Below are 12,355 nucleotides of genomic sequence, written 5' to 3' on the forward strand. Positions count from 1 at the left end.
CAAAGCTTTAGTCAAGGGTCAACATCTCCTCTCCCCTCCAGACACAGCACATCTGAGACCAAGGTCTGATTGGCCAAGTTCCCTTTATTTGAATGGAAGAGTGATCCCGGCAAACATATGCAAAGTTTCCTCATTTGAAAAGTTTACTACATTCTGCCATTTATATTCTTGACTTCTCAAAATAGAAGGTTTTTCCTTTGAACTGTTAATTGGATAAAACCAAAACTGAAGCTCATCAATTAATAAAGGAACAAAATAATTATACTCTGTTGTATATAATCAGTATCAAGATAAATTAAAAAAAATACAAATCCCAGCTCTTCATTAAATCCCCTAGATGTAATTGGCCAGGGGATCTATGTGGCCTCTAGAACAGGGTTTGGCAAACTCCAGTCCATCGGCCAAATTTGACCCCATGCTCCCTGACTGCTTTTGTAAATACAGTTTTATTGGAATAGAGTTCCATTCATTAGTTTACATATCACCAGCGGCTGCTCTCACATTGCAATGGGAAAGGTGAATAGCAGTAAACAAGACCAAGTGGCCCATGAAGCCTGAAAAATCGCTCAGGGCTTTGCAGACAAATTCGTCCTATAGTATCGTCCAGTGCAGTCTGAGCACTAAGCAACACAAGGCCTTCATCATATCTGGCATCAGAATGACTCACAAAGACACCACTTCATTGTCGTTGTTCAGTTGCTAAGTCATGTCTGACTCTTTGAGACACCATGGACTACAGCATTCCAGGCTTCCTTGTCCTTCACTAGCTCCTGGGGTTTGCTCAAATTCATGTTCATTGAATCAGTGATGCCATCCAACCATCTCATCCTTTGCCACCCCTTCCTCCTGCTTTCAATCTTTCCCAGCATCAGGGTCTTTTCCAGTGAGTCGTCTGTTTACATCAAGTGGCCAAAGTATTGGAGCTTCAGCTTCAGCATCAATTCTTCCAATGAATATTCAGGGTTGATTTCCTTTAGGATTGACTGGTTTGATCTCCTTGAAGTCCAAGGGAGTCTCAAGAGTCTTCTCCAACACAATTAGAAAGCATCAATTCTTCAGTACTCAGCCTTCTTTATGGTCCAACTCTCATATCCGTACAGGATTACTTGAAAACCCATAGCTTTGACTATATGGACCTTTGTCAGCAAAGTGATGTCTCTGCTTCTTAATATGCCATCTAGGTTGGTCACAGTTTTCCTTCTAAGGAGCAAGTGTCTCTTAATTTCATGGCAGCACTCACTTCATTATTTCTCTTTTTTTAAACGGTGACTTTAAAAAATTAATTTATTTTTGGCTGTACTAGGTCTTTGTTGCTGAGCACAGTCTTTCTCTAGTTGCTGAGGGTGGCAGCTGCTCTCCAGTTGGGCTGCACAGGTTTCTCACCGCGGTGACCTCTCTTGTTGCAGAGGACAGGCTCAAGGCGCACGGGCCTCATTAGCTGCTGTGCACGGGCTCCGCGGCTGCGGCACATGGGCTTAGTTGCTCCTCAGCATGTGAAATCTTCCCGGACCAGGGACTGAACCCGTGTCCCCTGCGTTATCAGGTGGATTCTTAACTACTGGAGCACCAGGGGAATTCCATCATCTCCTGTATCCAAATGCCAGAGATAACCACTGTGCTCTATAACATGGATAAACAAATCATGATTTAAGAGAATACTCTTGAGTGAGTGAAAGTCGCTCAGTCATGTCCGACTCTTGGCAACCCCATGGATTGTAGCCTGTCAGGCTCCACTGTCCATGGAATTCTCCAGGCCAGAATACTGGAGTGGGTAGCCATTCCCTTTTCCAGGGGATCTTCCCGACCCAGGGATTGAACCCAGGTCTCCCACATTGCAGGCGGATTCTTTACCAGCTGAGCCACCAGGCAAGCCCAAGAATGCTGGAGTGGGTAGCCGTTCCCTTCTCCAGAGGATTGTCCCAACCCACGAATCAAACCAAGGTGTCCTGCATTGCAAGCAGTTTCTTTACCAGCTGAGCCACCAGGAAATACTCTTAGGCTATTAAAATAATGTAAACTTTTTATAGTTACGTGACAGTCATATTACTAAACAAAAACAGGAAGCTATAAAAATAATTTATGCAGCATTATCACATTTTGATAAATATATACTGAGTAAATATTAATAGGTATATGAGTAAATATTAATAGATACAAGTATAGAGACAAAATACTGGGTGGTGAGATTATCAGATTTTTTTTTCTCTTGTCTGTACTTTCTAAAATGAACTGATTTCTTTTCTATAAATATGACATAAAGTTACTAGAGTTGGGAGTTTTTTTAGATTTTTTAAATTTAATTTTAATCATTTAATCTTAAGGCTATTTACGTTGTTGACTTTGGCCACTAGGATAACATAGTAAAAAAATAATTTTTCTCCCAGGGTTCCACATCCAATCAGTTCTTCAGGTTACACCAAACCCTAAATATTTAAAGCACTCTGTACTATGGCTGGGGTGAGCAAAGAGGGGCAGGGTGGGCAGAGGAATGGCTTCCTGCTGGGCCCACCCCCAGGACACAGACAGCGTCTGTGCTTCCAGTCTTCCTCCCCTCGAGTGCTCTTTTAGGAGCCCAAGAGTCAAAAGGAGTTGACTTGGGGCCCCACCCTGGTGCCCGATCCCCAACAAACCTCAGTTCCCTGCAGATGCTCAATCATCATGCCCAGGGTCACACGTGACAAAAAGTAACAAACACAAAGTAAGACCATTTTATTTTCAAAGCTGTAGAACTCTGGCAGAACAACTGGTCTAGCAGAAAGGTCAGGGAGTTAATGGCTCACAGCTACTTTCTTTCTCTCTCGCCCAGTGTTCAAGTGCGCCCCTCCCATCTGTGTACTCGTCTAAAAGTGCCCGTCACAGTCTTCTAATGCGTCTGTACCAGAGGGAGACTTGAAAACAGCTGAGGCTTCGGATATTGAAAAGGACACTCGGCAGCAACGCCAGGCCTGCTGACGTCCAACCTGTAGACAGTAGAGGTGAGGGAGGGACGTGCTTTGTTCTTTGATAAACGGTAAGTCCTATTATGTTGTTTATAATTTTGTTCAATGGGTTTAACAGTTAACTGCAGAAATTCATGGTAGATTATTCTTTTTCCTGCACAGGACATGTATTTCATAAGTATAATTATGTTAGGTTCATAAACACATTTCCAGTATATACATAATTTCTGTTACATGACATGTTCCAGAACTAAGTTCCCACCTGATTTGCCGACTGCACACAACTCTGTGTCGTTTAACAAAAGCCCTGTGGGATTTTTATTTGTCAAGCAGATCTCAAACAAGCTGGGCAAAAAAATTTTAATTAAAAAAAAGTGGAAAAATCTATCAAAATTCAAAACAACGTGTAAAGCCTTAATTGGAGGTGAAATCTACAGTTTAACAGCTTTTGAAAGGAGGCCAAGAAAATAACATACTGCTTCTTACATACTGGGTTTTCCCAACACCTCTCCTCCTAGGTAGCTGGTATCCACTGGTGTTTATGTCAGAAAAAAAGGAAATCCTTATTAGTATGTAAAGTCGGACTCATACCTGTTCCCCGGCTGAGCCTGAGGCTTGGGGCTTCTGGCGCGCTGGGCGGTTTCCGTGGCGGCTGCTGCTGTGGCCGCACCCGACTGGCACCTCCACGGCTGACAGGCCCTTGAGCCGCCACACAGCACTGTGACAAAATTAAAGGGGCAGCATGAAATCTAGCTGGAAAGTAATCTCTTTTGAAGAGGCCCTCAGAGCATAATTCCTGGATTTAAAATTTAAAGGGATGCTGCAGCAGAGGCGATTTCCCTAGTGTTTCTCTGCAGGTGGGTGCAGGCCCTCAAGCCTCGTCTGAGGGGATGGGGTGGTGTCCCCTGGGATGGCGTCTCGCAGCCGCCTGCACGGAACCTTCTTGGAAGCCTCCTCTCCCTGCTTTGGCTGCCGGTTTTCATATGACCCTTCAAGACCACCACTGCATGTTATGATGGTAGCATGCTACTCATGAAGGTGAGGAGCCGGCAGAAAAGGTTCAGACCACTGATTAAAGGAGTGGCGTGCATGCGTGCTAAGTTGCTTCAGTCGCATCCAGTTCTTTGCGACTCCATGGACTGCAGCCTGCCAGGCTCCTCTGTCCATGGGAATCTCCAGGCAAGAACACCAGAGTGGGTTGCTGTGCCCTCCTCTGGGGGATCTTCCCGACCCAGGGGTCGAACTCACGTCTCTTATGTCTCCTGCACTAGCAGGCAGGTTCTTTGCAATTAGCACCACCTGGAAAGCTGGGCCAGTTTTCCGCACTGGCATAGATCTCATATCTACCCACGAGCCTTCTCCAATACGACACTGGACCTGAGAACCCCAGGATCGAGCCTGGACTCTGACAAGCTGGGAGAATCCCTGTTTCCATGGGCCAGTGCTGGCCCTCCTCCTTCTCCACTCCACTCCACGGGGTATGCCATCTGTACCACCAAGGACTCGTGGACTTCCAGAGCCCCCCACCATTTCTGACCAGGCTCCCAGTGCCCAGGACCCCAAATTCCCTGACTCCAAAGCCTCACTTCCAGGGTCTGCAGGCCTCTTTGCGGCATCCATCCTCCTGAGGGTGGGCTGTACCATCAGTATTAGTCATTCTTGACCTGAAGGGTGGCCAGTGGGTGGCTGCTCATGGGGTCAAGAGTGGAACTTGAACACTGGAGTAGGCACAAGACTCTTCATCATGCCGGCAGGCCGGGCATGAAGAGAGAAGCAGGCAGGTCTGCCCACCAGAGGCAACTTGCTCAAGGCCCTGGCATTTACACGGCAACTGTGAAGAGTTCAAGAGTTCACCCTTCCAGCCATTAGCAAGGTCTATTGTCAGCATAGCAGAACAGAACATAAAACAGTCTGCCAGCTGGCTATATACGGGTCTTGTCCCAAGCACCTTAAGACTTAGTCGTGGGCCTGGAGAGTGGAGGAGTGGAGGAGGGCACGGGCCATACCCCATTACAGCATGGAGAGCATTCATCCTTAAACAACACGGAGTGAAGTGAAATGGAAGCCACACAGTAGGTACTGAAGCTGGCAGTGCGGGACAGTGGTTACTCCTGTGCCCCAGAGCATACACATGACTTCCCCACCCCGTTCTCAGACCAGCAGGTCTCAAACCAACATGAGAGCAATCTTCTACCCTCCTCCCACTTACGAGTCAAAGGCGTTCTGGTGAGGGACTCGGGCTGTGGACCACCAGGTGGAACTCTCGACAGTTCTGCCACTGACTAGTAACAGAACTGGGACTGGCTTGTAACCTTTCTGACCCTTACTTTCCCACCGAAAAATGATGACACCCTGCTATCCAAAGCCTCCTGGTAAACATTACAGCAGGTAAGACCAGTGGAGTATTTTGCACAACGCCTGCAGGTGGCGCTAGCGGCGAAGAATCTGCCTGCCAATGCAGGAGCCTCAAAGACATCTGGGTTCGATCCCTGGGTTGGGAAGATCCCCGGGAGAAGGGAATGTCACCCCACTCCAGGATTCTTGCCTGAAAAACCCCACGGGCAGAGGAGCCTAGTAGGCTACAGTCCAGGGGGTCAAAAGAGTCAGACACGACTGAGCATGCATACATACATATGCCCGTATCATTTTCTTTTGTGTCTAGAGCATCGGGGCTACACCTGCTCCTTTTTTTTTTTTTTTTTTTTTAAATTTTAATCACCTGCCATGTCTATAAAACATAGGAGAATGGTATTTCCCGGCCAGTTAGATTTCCAGCTATGCAGATTGTGCACACGCTCAGCAGCGCTAATAACATGAGCTTGAGCCAAACAATCCTTAACTCAAAGCAGAAATGCAAAGACGGAAATGCAGAAGTGCAACCCCACTCAAATGAAGTCTCAAACCAACTCCCTTCTCCTTGTTTTAGACAAGCCCAATTCTGATCTGCATGATGAGACCTAAGCAGGCTCTCAATCAAGCCACCATGTCCCCAGTTCCTTATACGAATGGGGTTATATCAGATTCTATGGGGTATCAGAATGGAAATTTGGCATTACACAATTTGACTTTTGGTACTATAATAAGATTTCCTCCTGCAAACTTTAAAAGGGGATGGGGTAGGGGTGGGCAAAAAGGGGTGAGAGTCTCCAACCAGTACATTAGTATTTCTTAGAACGATTCGGGAGCTGGCAGCTTTTTGAGCTGCTACCCTATTGCCATGCCCTTAACTTACAAAATTCTCTTCTCTGAGGTGAAACACATTCTCAAAGAAGGGGGATGCTGCTAAAACAAACAAACAAACAAAAAAAAAAAAACGGATCCTTTCTGCTCAGGATATAGGGTTAACACACACCCACTTCTCAAGGACTTCTCTAAAACACTCCTTCCTAGTGGTCCGGTGGTAAAGAATTGCCCTGGCAACCCAGGGGACACAGGTTCCATCCCTGGTTCCGGAAGATCCCACACGCCTCGGGGCAACTCAGCCTGTGCACCACGGCTAGAGAGTAGCCCCCACTCACAACTAGAGAAAGCCTACACACAGCAGTGAGCATACAGCAGAGCCAAGCATCAACCATCAATAATTTAAAAACAAATAAATACAACACTCCTCGCCCCAGTGATCTGAAGACTCTAGAGAAGCAGTGGGTCTCCTCCTGCTGCTGCTGCTGCTGCTAGGTCGCTTCAGTCGTGTCCAACTCTGTGCGACCTCATAGACGGCAGCCCACCAGGCTCCGCCGTCCCTGGGACTTTCCAGGCAAGAGTACTGGAGTGGGGTGCCATCGCCTTCTCCAAGTGTGTCTCCTGCCTAATGATTAGTATTAATCCATCTAAAGGAGTCTAATTATTCAAAGAACACGATGGGACTTCTGAAAATACTCAGCTAACTGCTTGAGAGAAACTCAGAGGCACAGGCAGCATCGTCCGGTGTAGAGAGTGTTCTGAGCTAGAGAGATCCAACTGAAAATTCCAGACAGGATCAAACGAAGTTATGTGGCAGTACTTGGGCAACTCGCTGAGCTACTCCAAGCCTCACTTTTCCTCATCTCTAAAACAGTGACGAGGCCAAATTTTCAGCGCTCTTGTAATGATTAGGAAAGCTTTTAGAAACCTATATCCAGCCCCAAGAACAGTGCCTGGCACAATGCTGGTAATTAAGCAAGAAAGAACACTCAATAGTAAAGACTGGCCCACCCATAAACTAAGACCAGGTAAGTCTAACCCTACTCTTGGCATGGACAACCGGTCTACCTTTGGAAGGCCTGCAGACAATAAACGCTATAAAACCAAGGGACACGCAGAAGAGAAGATGGTGTAAGAAAACAAAACTTCATCAATTCCTGGACACACCAAATACATGAATCGTTCAAAAGTATACCTGTGACTTAAGATGTTCATGAGTATTAACTGGTCCCCCCAAACCAAATTATTTAATATTTTGGCTGCCTGGGGCTGGTACACAGGAGAGCAGAAAGCAAGGTACACAAGGACCTAACACTGCTCTTTTCTGCCACAGAAGAGATGAGGATTATTTTAAAAGGTCGTTATAAATATGTGTACCATTTTAAAAATTAACAGAAATAAGGTTCTATGCTGTAACTATTAATAAGCACTTGGGGAGAGAGGCTTTAAGAAAAGAATTGTTATCTATCTGATATGGAGCCAAAATGTTCTAATGTATTAATTTAAACAATGATATGTATATATTTTTTTATTATTTAGATTTTTTTTTTCTAATTACAAAAGACATATATGCCTAACATAGAATATCTGGAAAGGAAAAGGCACAGAGAAACAATAATTATTCTATCAACTTTCTAAAATATACATATATACCAGGGAGCTTCTAATTAATTCTGTAATATGCTAAAAACAGAATATAACATTTTGCTTTGCTACTTTGAGAATTCATTTTGAGAAATACTATTCAATTTTTCCTATCCCATGTGTTAATCCGTTCATATAAAACAAGATACAGTAGTATGAAAGTGAAAGTGAAAATGTTACTCAGTAGACTCTTTTGAGACCCCATGGACTATATAGCCCACCAGGCTCCTCTGTCCATGGGACTCTCCAGGCAAGAATACTGGAGTGGGTTGGCAATCCCTTCTCCAGGGCATCTTCCCGACCTAGGGATTGAACCCAGGTATCCTGTATTGCAGCAGATTCCTTACCATATGAGCCACCGGGGAAAATCAGTCTGTAATTCAACTGAACTTCAAATCTATTTCTGCTGTGGCTTCTGAATCCTTCCAGTTAGTTACTTATCACCTGAACAGCAAAGCATTTAAAGATCCTCAAATTGTTCTATGACCTCAACTCTGGAGCCTGTCAGACTTTCTTTGCCACTGGAAAAGGTCAATTAAAGAAAAGACTAATTTGACACTTCTTTCAGCCCTGTTACTGGCACTGGGCTCCCTTTTCTTAAAAGATAATGTCTTTCATCTCCCACTGCCCTTACTGACCTGACTGTCATTGGACACTGGGTCCTAACAAAGGCACCTGTAATAACATTTGGAGCTCAGAATGGACTCTCTCCACTCCTTCTCAGTAGGTGCCAGATTGACAAATTAGGGAACTTCTTTTAAAAAAAATTAATAAATCAGGTCTGGGTCCAATTACCATTCAAATGCACTAATCAAGCATCTTAGCAGACAGCCTTTTATGTAACAGTAACATTTTGAGGGTATCTATGTATCTACTGTGTGCCAGGCCCTGGGCTACAGCCTTTACCTGTAACCAGCTAATCTTCATGGCAAGCCTATGAGGTATTACCTTCTCTGTGTCTGGCAAATTTCACGCTGGGGTGAATGCCTCATTCCGGAATGGAGGAAGGGGGGAGGCGGGAGGTGGGGTGCGGGGCTGGGTAGAAATCGCAGGGACGCTGCAGAGCTCGCTAGTGTCCCACCTAGGTGTGTCTGAACCAGGGTCCAATCCGCTCATCTTTTGGACTCATCCTACGTTCACCTCTGTATCAGAAACCTGTGGTGTTCTCAGTGGGTCTTATTTATTTTCCAAATATCTCTAGGAAATACTAGCCCAGGTTGCCCTGGATTATTTATTCTCCAAATGTCTAATTTGGGCTATAAAACTATTCTCCAAATATCTAATTCTGGGCTAGTATTTTCTAGCCCTGGAGTGGGTCCTGCTGCTAAGGACGAGTGAGCAGCGGGGTGCTGCCAGCGGCCAGGGCAGGGCAGCAGTGGGCAAAGTGTAATCTCCGCCACCAGGGAGGGAAGCCCAGGGAGGAGACCTCTGCTGATGCTCCTGACAACGATGCCAACGTTACTGTCTCTGTGGCGGGCCCTTAACGCACTCTGCCTCCCGTGATCACAACCATCCTGCGGCTCTCATTAGTCGTATTTTACAGATGAGATCCAAGGCTGAGAAATTTCAGCCCCTGCTCACGGCCACCCACCTGACCCACGGGGCTCCGGAACCCCTCCCCGCGGCCGCTCAGGATCCCCGGGTGACCCACGTTAGCCCCCCTCTCGCTCCTCCCAGGGGAGGCCCCCTTTCCGAATCCCTTCTCCGCCCCTCTGCGCCGCCCGCCGCCGGTCCAGGACGTTCCCCAGGCTCCGGGGCCTCGGCGTCCGCTGCCCGCTGTCCCCGCCTCGGCGGCGGCGGCGGCTGCCACGGCCCCACTTACGCCGATCGCGGAGCAGGACGCCCGCAGATCGCAGGGCCGCAGCCATGTTTGTGCCGACTGAACGCGCTCCCGGGGCGGGCTCGGCCGGGGACCTGGGTTCCTCCGGCGGCAGCACAACCAAGAACCCGCCCCGCCAACCGCCTAGCGGCGGAGCCCAGCACCAACCAGCCACGCCATCCCACCGTGCGGCAACGCCCCGCTCCCGGCTGCGCGCCCTCTCATTGGCGGGAGGGTGGGCGTGGCCGGAGGGCGGGCTCAGGCGGAGACACGCCCCTCTGTCCGGCGGTTCCCAAAGCAACGGCCCCTGCCTGCTGAATTCTAAATGGTGCGTTCTGAGCTTTAGTGGTGTCCGACCTTTTCTGACCCCATGGACCGTAGCCTACCAGGCTCCTCTGTCCATAGGATTCTCCAGGCAAGAATACTGGAGTGGGTTGCTATGTCCTCCTCCAGGGGATCTTCCTGACCCAGGGATCGAACCCATTTCTCTTACCTCCCCTGCATTGCGAACGGGTTTTTTTTTTTTTGGGGGTGGGGGGGGCGGTGTGTGTGAAAGGGCCCAGGACTATGCTATTGGCATCTTCCACCCCAACCACCAAAATGCTGTTCCAGTCACCCTGAAAGAATGGCCCTGGTTGCAAGCACCTACCTAACCAAGGCAGGAACTGCAGGAAAGAACTTTCTTGACATTTCTATTAGTTACATAGGACAATGCTTTTGCCTCAATGCTCCAGTTTTGTTGCCTAGTTGCAGCACAACTGTGCAGACCCTGTTTTATTTTGCTTTGAGAAAAATTATTTTATGTCAGACACTTATGACATAATTATTAAGTTCCTTTGCAGTATCTCTTTGCAGCAGAGTTTGACAGCTGGGAACCAGAAAGCGTTAAACCTTACGCTGCTAACGTACGAGCATTAGGAAAAGTGAGGTCCAGTCCGGCAACTGCATTTTTTGGAGGGCTGGGACGGGGAGGTTCATCAGTATCATGTCAGCTCACCTTTGCAAGGTGACTGCCAGGCCCCAAACCTGCCCACGAAACAGGTGCCCTCCTCATTTCTAGCCCTTCCTCATTCTCACACCTCTGCCCACCCTTCCAGTTCTTACCTTCAGTACATCTCCAAGTACAAGATCAACCTTTGGAACAGAAAGGTGTCACATACCATTTTTTCATTCACTGAACAAATATTGAGCACCTACTGTGTGCAACGGGGAAACAGCCATGAAGAGAACAGACAAGGGTCTTACATGGGGATTTGGGGGAGAGACAGAAAACAATCACTATATGTAGTATTGGGGGTAATTATGAGCGTTAGAAAGAATGAAGGGAGATGGGGTGATTGAAACAGACAGGTCAGAGAAGTCCTCACTGACACTTAGGCAGAGACCTAAAGAAGTAAAGGGGCAAGCCATGTGGAACATTCCAGAAAGATGGAGTCTAGATTGAGTGGAAAACCAGTTTTCTGTAGCTAAAACGTATGCTTTTGATTGAATTAGTTTATTATTAAAGCTGAAGTTGAATGGTTTTATGAAGACCTACAAGACCTTTTAGAACTAACACCCAAAAAAGATGTCCTTTTCATTATAGGGGACTGGAATGCAAAAGTAGGAAGTCAAGAAACACCTGGAGTAACAGGCAAATTTGACCTTGGAATGTGGAATGAAGCAGGGCAAAGACTAATAGAGTTTTGCCAAGAGAACGCACTGGTCATAGCAAACACCCTCTTCCAACAACACAAGAGAAGACTCTACACATGGACATCACCAGATGGTCAACACCGAAATCAGATTGATTATATTCTTTACAGCCAAAGATGGAGAAGCTCTATACAGTCAACAAAAACAAGACCAGGAGCTGACTGTGGCTCAGATCATGAACTCCTTATTACCAAATTCAGACTTAAATTGAAGAAAATAGGGAAAACCGCTAGACCATTCAGGTATGACCTAAATCAAATCCCTTATGATTATACAGTGGAAGTGAGATAGATTTAAGGGCCTAGATCTGATAGAGTGCCTGATGAACTATGGAATGAGGTTCGTGACATTGTACAGGAGACAGGGATCAAGACCATCCCCATGGAAAAGAAATGCAAAAAAGCAAAATGGCTGTCTGGGGAGGCCTTACAAATAGCTGTGAAAAGAAGAGAGGTGAAAAGCAAAGGAGAAAAGGAAAGATATAAGCATCTGAATGCAGAGTTCCAAAGAATAGCAAGAAGAGATAAGAAAGCCTTCCTCAGCAATCAGTGCAAAGAAGTAGAGGAAAACAACAGAATGGGAAAGACTAGAGAGCTCTTCAAGAAAATTAGAGATACCAAGGGAACATTTCATGCAAAGATGAGCTCGATAAAGGACAGAAATGGTATGGACCTAACAGAAGCAGAAGATATTAAGAAGAGGTGGCAAGAATACACAGAAGAACTGTACAAAAAAGATCTTCATGACCCAGATAATCTTGATGATGTGATCACTAATCTAGAGCCAGACATCTTGGAATGTGAAGTCAAGTGGGCCTTAGAAAGCATCACTACAAACAAAGCTAGTGGAGGTGATGGCATTCCAGTTGAGCTATTTCAAATCCTGAAAGATGATGCTGTGAAAGTGCTGCACTCAGTATGCCAGCAAATTTGGAAAACTCAGCAGTGGCCACAGGACTGGAAAAGGTCAGTTTTCATTCCAATTCCAAAGAAAGGCAATGCCAAAGAATACTCAGACTACCACACAGTTGCACTCATCTCACATGCTAGTAAAGTCATGCTCAAAATTCTCCAAGCCA

At 46.5% G+C, this 12,355-nt stretch overlaps 1 protein-coding gene across 1 annotated transcript in view; it reads right to left on the reverse strand.

The window, feature by feature from the left end:
- The window catches only part of FECH (ferrochelatase), a 36,343-nt gene extending 26,626 nt beyond the window's left edge, over positions 1-9,717 (reverse strand). The window contains exons 1-2 of the mRNA XM_052660324.1: positions 9,586-9,717; positions 3,531-3,657 (exon numbers count right to left, since the gene is read on the reverse strand). Coding sequence (XP_052516284.1) covers positions 3,531-3,657; positions 9,586-9,631 — 173 coding nt within the window. The 5' untranslated portion in view covers positions 9,632-9,717. The remainder of the gene's footprint in view (positions 1-3,530; positions 3,658-9,585) is intronic.
- Between the last annotated feature and the right edge of the window lie 2,638 nt (positions 9,718-12,355).

The sequence above is a fragment of the Budorcas taxicolor genome, chromosome 22, assembly GCF_023091745.1.
Source record: "Budorcas taxicolor isolate Tak-1 chromosome 22, Takin1.1, whole genome shotgun sequence".
NCBI classification, from domain to species: domain Eukaryota; kingdom Metazoa; phylum Chordata; class Mammalia; order Artiodactyla; family Bovidae; genus Budorcas; species Budorcas taxicolor.